At 49.8% G+C, this 7,500-nt stretch overlaps 2 protein-coding genes across 3 annotated transcripts in view; both read right to left on the bottom strand.

Moving 5' to 3' along the window:
* The window catches only part of LOC124005873 (coatomer subunit beta'-like), a 33,061-nt gene that overhangs the window by 22,189 nt on the left and 3,372 nt on the right, over positions 1 to 7,500 (bottom strand). For both annotated transcript variants that reach the window (XM_046315503.1, XM_046315505.1), the window contains 6 exons: positions 7,222 to 7,321; positions 6,859 to 7,001; positions 6,539 to 6,665; positions 5,762 to 6,017; positions 1,644 to 1,767; positions 1,404 to 1,516 (listed from right to left, as the gene is read on the bottom strand). In XM_046315503.1, coding sequence (XP_046171459.1) covers positions 5,941 to 6,017; positions 6,539 to 6,665; positions 6,859 to 7,001; positions 7,222 to 7,321 — 447 coding nt within the window. In that variant the 3' untranslated portion in view covers positions 1,404 to 1,516; positions 1,644 to 1,767; positions 5,762 to 5,940. The remainder of the gene's footprint in view (positions 1 to 1,403; positions 1,517 to 1,643; positions 1,768 to 5,761; positions 6,018 to 6,538; positions 6,666 to 6,858; positions 7,002 to 7,221; positions 7,322 to 7,500) is intronic.
* LOC124004942 (proline-rich extensin-like protein EPR1) lies at positions 1,400 to 5,824 on the bottom strand. The gene is made up of 7 exons (XM_046313746.1): positions 5,762 to 5,824; positions 5,106 to 5,121; positions 4,254 to 4,611; positions 2,626 to 3,643; positions 1,809 to 2,272; positions 1,644 to 1,767; positions 1,400 to 1,516 (listed from the first exon to the last, which is right to left on the bottom strand). The coding sequence occupies exons 1-7, from the start codon at positions 5,822 to 5,824 to the stop codon at positions 1,400 to 1,402; spliced, it is 2,160 nt and encodes a 719-aa protein (XP_046169702.1).

Here is a 7,500-nt window from a genome sequence, read left to right as displayed (position 1 = left end):
ACCTATCGCTCCACAAAAGCCACAGCCTTTGCCCAGCAAGGGAAACAATTACTTCAAGGTTTCAGAACGAGTGACGTCACCAATTGAAACACTATTAGCGTGCACACCGCTAACTAGCTAGCCATTTCACACCGGTTACACTCATCCCCCTATGACCTCCTCAGCAACCAGTGATCCGGGTCAACAGCATCAATGTAACAGTATTGTTTCCATCCCTCTCCTCGCCCCGAACCAGGGACCCTCTGCACACATCAACAACAGTCACCCTTGAAGCATTGTTACCCATTGTTCCACAAAAGCCGCAGCCCTTGCAGAGCAAGGGAAACAACTACTTCAAGGTCTCAGAGAGTGTGACGTCACCAATTGAAACACTATTAGCGCGCACCCTGCTAACTAGCTAGCCATTCCACACCAGTTACATATGTGTACAGAGGCCCATTATCAGCAACCATCACTCCTGTGTTCCAATGGCACGATGTTTAAGCTAATCCAAGTTTACAATTTTAAAGGCTAATTGATCATTAGAAAACCCTTTTGCAATTATGTTAGCACAGCTGAAAACTGTTGTCCTGATTAAAGAAGCAATAAAACTGTCCTTCTTTAGACTAGTTGAGTATCTGGACCATCAGCATTTGTGGGGGTCGATTACAGGCTCAAAATGTCGAGAAACAAAGCACTTTCTTCTGAAACTTGGCAGTCTATTGTTGTTCTGAGAAATGAAGGCTATTTAATGTGAGAAACTGAAGATCTCGTACAACGCTGTGTACTACTCCCTTCACAGAACAGAGCAAACTGGCTTTGAACGGTAGTGTATGTCTCCAAATAGTACCGCGCATAAGTTTCAAGGCAGGTGTGACAAAATGCTGTAAAGTAAGAATGCTTTCAGAAATAGACATTTATCAATTAACATAATGCAAAGTGAGTTTAAAGAAGAAAAATCTACATCAAATCAATATTTGGTGTGACCACCCTTTGCTTGCAAAACAGCATAAATTCATCTAGGTACACTTGCACAGTTTGAAGGAACTCGGCAGGTAGGTTGGCCCAAAATGTTATACTGACAGATACAGTACATGGTTCTATAGCAGACAGACAGGGAGTCAATACAACACCAGAATTGTTGACCGACAGGTACAGTATATAGTCGTATAGGACACACAGACAGGGGAGTTAATACAATACCAGTATTAAGAAGGTGAGCACATAGCGAGAATGAAAAGAAACCATGTCTAGACACACAGTGACATTCTGACATGACATTTTGTAAGGCATGAATCCTTCATGTTCTTGGCCCTAAGGCACTATAAGAGTTGAGAGATTTGAAATATTGAAACACTTGCATAACAGGTAGTTTGAGGTGAAAAGGTCAATGTAGCAGTCCCAGCAGGTAGGTATAGTCTTACCTGTCCAGGTGGGCGATGGTGACGATCTCTCCTCCTACATAGTAGTTGAGTTTGTTGACAGAGCTGGTGTAGATGAAACAGTCTCCCACCCACAGACCAGTCTTAACCACCTCCTGAATCTCACACAGCACCCAGAGAGAGGGGCAGGGGGTTGGGAGAGAAATAGAGAAATGTTATAGCAGAAAAACTAATGAAATCCTCCTGTCCAGAATCAAATATCTAGCTGTAGTGTAGTCTCACCTCGAAGGAGTCCTCTATCCCGTCCTCGGTGACTCCTTCCTTGTTCTCCTGTGCTGTTAACACTTTCTCAGCCAGGTAGCGCAGCATAAAGAAAGACTCCATCGTGGCAATACACACCAGCTCCCTGAGGAAAGAGAAGAAGAGGAGGTAACAGGAGGGTTGGACAGCTTAGGGGAGAAGGTAACAGGAGGGTTGGATAGCTTAGGGGAGAAGGTAACAGAAGGGTTGGATAGCTTAGGGGAGAAGGTAACAGGAGGGTTGGATAGCTTAGGGGAGAAGGTAACAAGAGGGTTGGATAGCTTAGGGGAGAAGGTAACAGGAGGGTTGGATAGCTTAGGGGAGAAGGTAACAAGAGGGTTGGATAGCTTAGGGGAGAAGGTAACAGGAGAGTTGGATAGCTTAGGGGAGAAGGTAACAGGAGGGTTGGATAGCTTAGGGGAGAAGGTAACAGGAGGGTTGGATAGCTTTGGGGAGAAGGTAACAGGAGGGTTGGATAGCTTAGGGGAGAAGGTAACAGGAGGGTTGGATAGCTTAGGGGAGAAGGTAACAGGAGGGTTGGATAGCTTTGGCGAGAAGGTAACAGGAGGGTTGGATAGCTTAGGGGAGAAGGTAACAGGAGGGTTGGATAGCTTAGGGAGAAGGTAACAGGAGGGTTGGATAGCTTAGGGAGAAGGTAACAGGAGGGTTGGATAGCTTAGGGGAGGAGGTAACAGGAGGGTTGGATAGCTTTGGGGAGAAGGTAACAGGAGGGTTGGATAGCTTAGGGGAGAAGGTAACAGGAGGGTTGGATAGCTTTGGGGAGAAGGTAACAGGAGGGTTGGATAGCTTAGGGGAGAAGGTAACAGGAGGGTTGGATAGCTTAGGGGAGAAGGTAACAGGAGGGTTGGATAGCTTAGGGGAGAAGGTAACAGGAGGGTTGGATAGCTTAGGGGAGGAGGTAACAGGAGGGTTGGATAGCTTTGGGGAGAAGGTAACAGGTAACAGGAGGGTTGGATAGCTTAGGGGAGAAGGTAACAGGAGGGTTGGATAGCTTAGGGGAGAAGGTAACAGGAGGGTTGGATAGCTTTGGGGAGAAGGTAACAGGAGGGTTGGATAGCTTAGGGGAGAAGGTAACAGGAGAGTTGGATATCTTAGGGGAGAAGGTAACAGGAGGGTTGGATAGCTTTGGGGAGAAGGTAACAGGAGAGTTGGATAGCTTAGGGGAGGAGGTAACAGGAGGGTTGGATAGCTTAGGGGAGAAGGTAACAGGAGGGTTGGATAGCTTAGGGGAGAAGGTAACAGGAGAGTTGGATAGCTTAGGGGAGAAGGTAACAGGAGGGTTGAATAGCTTAGGGGAGGAGGTAACAGGAGGGTTGGATAGCTTTGGGGAGAAGGTAACAGGAGGGTTGGATAGCTTAGGGGAGAAGGTAACAGGAGGGTTGGATAGCTTAGGGGAGAAGGTAACAGGAGGGTTGGATAGCTTTGGGGAGAAGGTAACAGGAGGGTTGGATAGCTTAGGGGAGAAGGTAACAGGAGGGTTGGGTTGCTGTGGAGAGGTTACAGAAAGACTGGATGTCTGTGTGGTGGAGGTTACATGAGGGTTGGGTCGGTGTGTGGTGGAGGTTTCATGAGGGTTTGGTCGGTGTGGGGAGGTTAAATGAAGGTTGGTTCCCTGTGGGGGGAGGTTACAGGTGGGTTGGATCGCTGTGGTGAGGAGATTAGAAGTGAGTTGGAACTCTGTGGGGCGGAAGTCACAGGAGGGTTGGGTCGCTGTGGGGCGGAGGTTACAGGAGGGTTGGGTCACAGTGGGGCGGAGGTTACAGGAGGGTTGGGTCACAGTGGGGCGGAAGTCACAGGAGAGTTGGGTCACAGTGGGGCGGAGGTTACAGGAGGGTTGGGTCACTGTGGGGCGGAGGTTACAGGAGGGTTGGGTCGCGCTGGGGAGGAGGCTACAGGTGGGTGGGGGTAGGTTACAGGAGGGTTTGGTCGCTGTGGGGAGGAGATTACAGGAGGGTCGGTCGCTGTAGAGAGAGGGTTGGAGGAGGGTTGAATGTCTGTGGGGAGGAGGTTAGAGGAGGGATTGGTTGCTATGGGAGTAGGTACGAGGGGTGTTGGGTCGCTGTGGGGAGGAGGTTAGAGGAGGGTTGGACCGCTGTGTGGCGGAGGTTAGAGGAGGATTGGATCTTTGTGGGGAGGAGGTTAGAGGAGGGATTGGTAGCTATGGGAGTAGGTACGAGGGGGGTTGGGTCGCTGTGGGGAGGAGATTAAATGAGGGTTGGGTTGCTGTGTGGTGGAGGTTAGAGGAGGGTTGGATCGCTGTGTGGTGGAGATTAGAGGAGGGTTGGATCGCTGTGTGGAGGTGCTTAGAGGAGGGTTTGGTCACTGTGGGGAGGAGATTAGAGGTGGGTTGGAACTCTGTGGGGAGGAAGTAACAGGAGGGTTGGGTCACGGTGGGGAGGATGCTTCAAGAGGTTTGGGTCACGGTGGGGAGGAAGCTACAGGAGGTTTGGGTCACGGTGGGGAGGATGCTTCAAGAGGTTTGGGTCACGGTGGGGAGGATGCTTCAAGAGGTTTGGGTCACGGTGGGGAGGAAGCTACAGGAGGTTTGTGTCACGGTGGGGAGGAAGTTACAGGAGGTTTGGGTCACGGTGGGGAGGATGCTTCAGGAGGTTTGGATCACGGTGGGGAGGATGCTTCAGGAGGTTTGGGTCACGGTGGGGAGGATGCTTCAGCAGGTTTGGGTCATGGTGGGGAGGATGCTTCAGGATGTTTGGGTCACGGTGGGGAGGATGCTTCAGGATGTTTGGGTCACGGTGGGGAGGATGCTTCAGCAGGTTTGGGTCACGGTGGGGAGGATTCTTCAGGAGGGTTGGGTCACGGTGGGGAGGATGCTTCAGGAGGTTTGGGTCACGGTGGGGAGGATGCTTCAGGAGGTTTGGGTCACGGTGGGGAGGATGCTTCAGCAGGTTTGGGTCACGGTGGGAGGATTCTTCAGGAGGGTTGGGTCACGGTGGGGAGGATGCTTCAGGAGGTTTGGGTCACGGTGGGGAGGATGCTTCAGGATGTTTGGGTCACGGTGGGGAGGATGCTTCAGGAGGTTTGGGTCACGGTGGGGAGGAGGTTGGAGGAGGGTTGGATCGCTGTGTGGAAGAGGTCCGAGGAGGGTTTGGTCTCTGTGGGGAGGTTAAAGGAGGGTTGGGTTGCTGTGTGGTGGAGGTTAGAGGAGGGTTGAGTTGCTATGGGGAGAAAATTACAAGAGGGTTGGGTCACTGTGGGGAGGAGATTACAGGAGGGTTCGGTCGCTGTAGAGAGGGGGTTAGAGGAGGGTTGGATGTCTGTGGGGAGGAGGTTAGAGGAGGATTGGATCTCTGTGGGGAGGAGGTTAGAGGAGGGTTGGATGCCTGTGGGGAGGAGGTTAGAGGAGGGTTGGATGTCTGTGGGGAGGAGGTTAGAGGAAGGATTGGTTGCTATGGGAGGAGGTACGAGGATGTTTGGGTCGCTGTGGGGAGGAGATTAAAAGAGGGTTGAGTCACTGTGGGGGGAGGTTGCAGGAGGGTTGGATCACTGTGGGGAGGAGGTTAGAAGTGGGTTGGAACTCTGTGGGGAGGAAGTAACAGGAGGGTTGGGTCACAGTAGAGCAGAGGTCACAGAAGGGTCGGGTCGCTGTGGGGAAGATGTTACAGGAGGCTTTGGTAAGTGTGGGGAGAAGGTTAGAGGAGATTTGAGTTGCTGTGGGGAAGAGTTTAGAGGGTTGGATGTCTGTGGGGAGGGGGTTAGAGGAGGGTTGGATCGCTGTGGGGAGGAGATTACAGGAGGGTTCGGTCGCTGTAGGGAGGGGGTTAGAGGAAGTTTGAGGTGCTGTGGGGGGGAGATTACAGGAGGGTTCGTCTCTGTGGGGAGGAGGTTAGAGAAGGGTTGGGTTGCTGTGGGGAGGAAATTACAGGAGGGTTGGGTTGCTATGGGGAGGAGCTTACATGAGGGTTGGGTCGCTGTGGGGAGGAGGTTAGAGGAAGGTTGGGTTGCTGTTGGGACAGAGTTAGAGGGGGGTTGGGTCACTGTGGTAAGGGGTTACAGGAGGGTTGGGTCACTGTGGTAAGGGGTTACAGGAGGGTTGGGTCGCTGTGATATGTTTGTCTCACCTTCTGCCCAGAGTCTGGTTTAAAAGACTTCTTCTGCTTGAAGTTTTTGAATATTTGGACCATGCTGGTGCTCTCCCGAGTAGCATAGAAACAAAAACGGTTAAGTCAGCCTGACCAGACTAGACAGTGGATGGTCTACAGAGGACTTGTATGAGTGGTCTAGGTGCGGTTGACTTGATTTATTCTGAGGAGTCGTGGCCCCAGACAAACTCCTGTGCTGAACCGAAGCTCTTGTTCCTCACACACCACCACAAACCTGCAGCACACACACACCAACACACACACACCAACACACACACACCAACACACACACACCAACACACACACACTTGTTAGTGTCTGATTACACACCAGTGGAGGCTGCTGAGGGGAGGACGGCTCATAGTAATGGCTGAAAAGGAGTCAATGGAATGGTATCAAGCACTTGTAAACCATTCCATTGACTTCATTTCAGCCTTTATTATGAGCTCTCCTCCCCTCAGCAGCCTCCACTGACACACACACATTTACTGTACATTAATGGTCCTGTAAGGCTCAGTTGGTACAGCATGATGCTTTCAACACCAGGATTGTGGGTTTGATTCCCGGGGCCATCCTTAAATAAAAATGCATGCACATATGACTGTAAGTAGCTTACAGTAGCTTTGGATATATATATATATATATATATATATATATATATATATATATATATATATATATATATATATATATATTTTTACATTTGATGAGCAACGAGTACACACATGCACACAAACACAAGCATGGTAACACAACCTGCCGTTGGGGTTGTGCTGGATGGTCTGGGGGTAGATCTCACAGCTGCCCATGTCTTTGACAGCCAGGGACAGGGACAGCCTCTCTCCGTCCTGTATCTCAGCCTCTCCCATGGATCATCCTTGAGCTGTAACCAAGGGGTCCGAATACTTTCCAAATGCACTGTACATGGGTGATATGTAGGACTACAGAATCAAACTGGTCCTTTATAAAAAACAATGCAAACATTCTATATGATTGCAACAATACTAATAATCTGATCACTGACACCAAACTGTTCCACAGTAGATGTGTAGTTTAGAATTTCCTTAAGTTGGTACCTTGATGATGATGCTGCCTTCATCATATCCCAGCGCCACACTATTGGCACTTCGCTGGCCACACACACACCACACACGCTCCATCCCATAGTTCAGTGTGTTCTCCAGGCGGTGCGTGCTGAAATGCCAGACTCTCACGGTGCCTGTATGTCCATAAGGAGACGAAGAAGGGATGAGAGAAGGGAAAGAGAGTTACATGTGAGAGGGTGGTCAAACATAGATAAAGGATCCAGTCAACATGACAAGAAAACACCAGGTTATTACCACGGTACAATGTTACAACTGTAAAATGGTATTACTATATTATAACATCCTCTTTGTTATTCCATTCTAAAGGGATAAGTTAAACACTACACTACCCACCGTCCTCGGAGCCAGTGAGGATGATTGGCAGCTCAGGGTGAAAGCTGACACAGGACACATTCTGGGTATGGCCCTCTAGAGTCTGCAAACATGTCTTATTCTGGAGGTAGAGGAGAGGACTACAGTAGAATCAGTCAACTCACTATATATGGCCACTAGTACAGACGCGTAACACAAGTGGTGTTTGTGTGTATATTCTGATCTGAAAAGTGTGTGTGGTGTGCATATGCATATGTGTTTCATTCTGTGTTTGAGAGTGTCTGAATTTATATACATATA

This window comes from Oncorhynchus gorbuscha, linkage group LG19 (genome assembly GCF_021184085.1).
Source record: "Oncorhynchus gorbuscha isolate QuinsamMale2020 ecotype Even-year linkage group LG19, OgorEven_v1.0, whole genome shotgun sequence".
Lineage (NCBI taxonomy): Eukaryota > Metazoa > Chordata > Actinopteri > Salmoniformes > Salmonidae > Oncorhynchus > Oncorhynchus gorbuscha.
The sequence above is the reverse complement of the archived record's forward strand: the minus strand, read 5'-3'. Positions and strand labels throughout refer to the sequence as shown.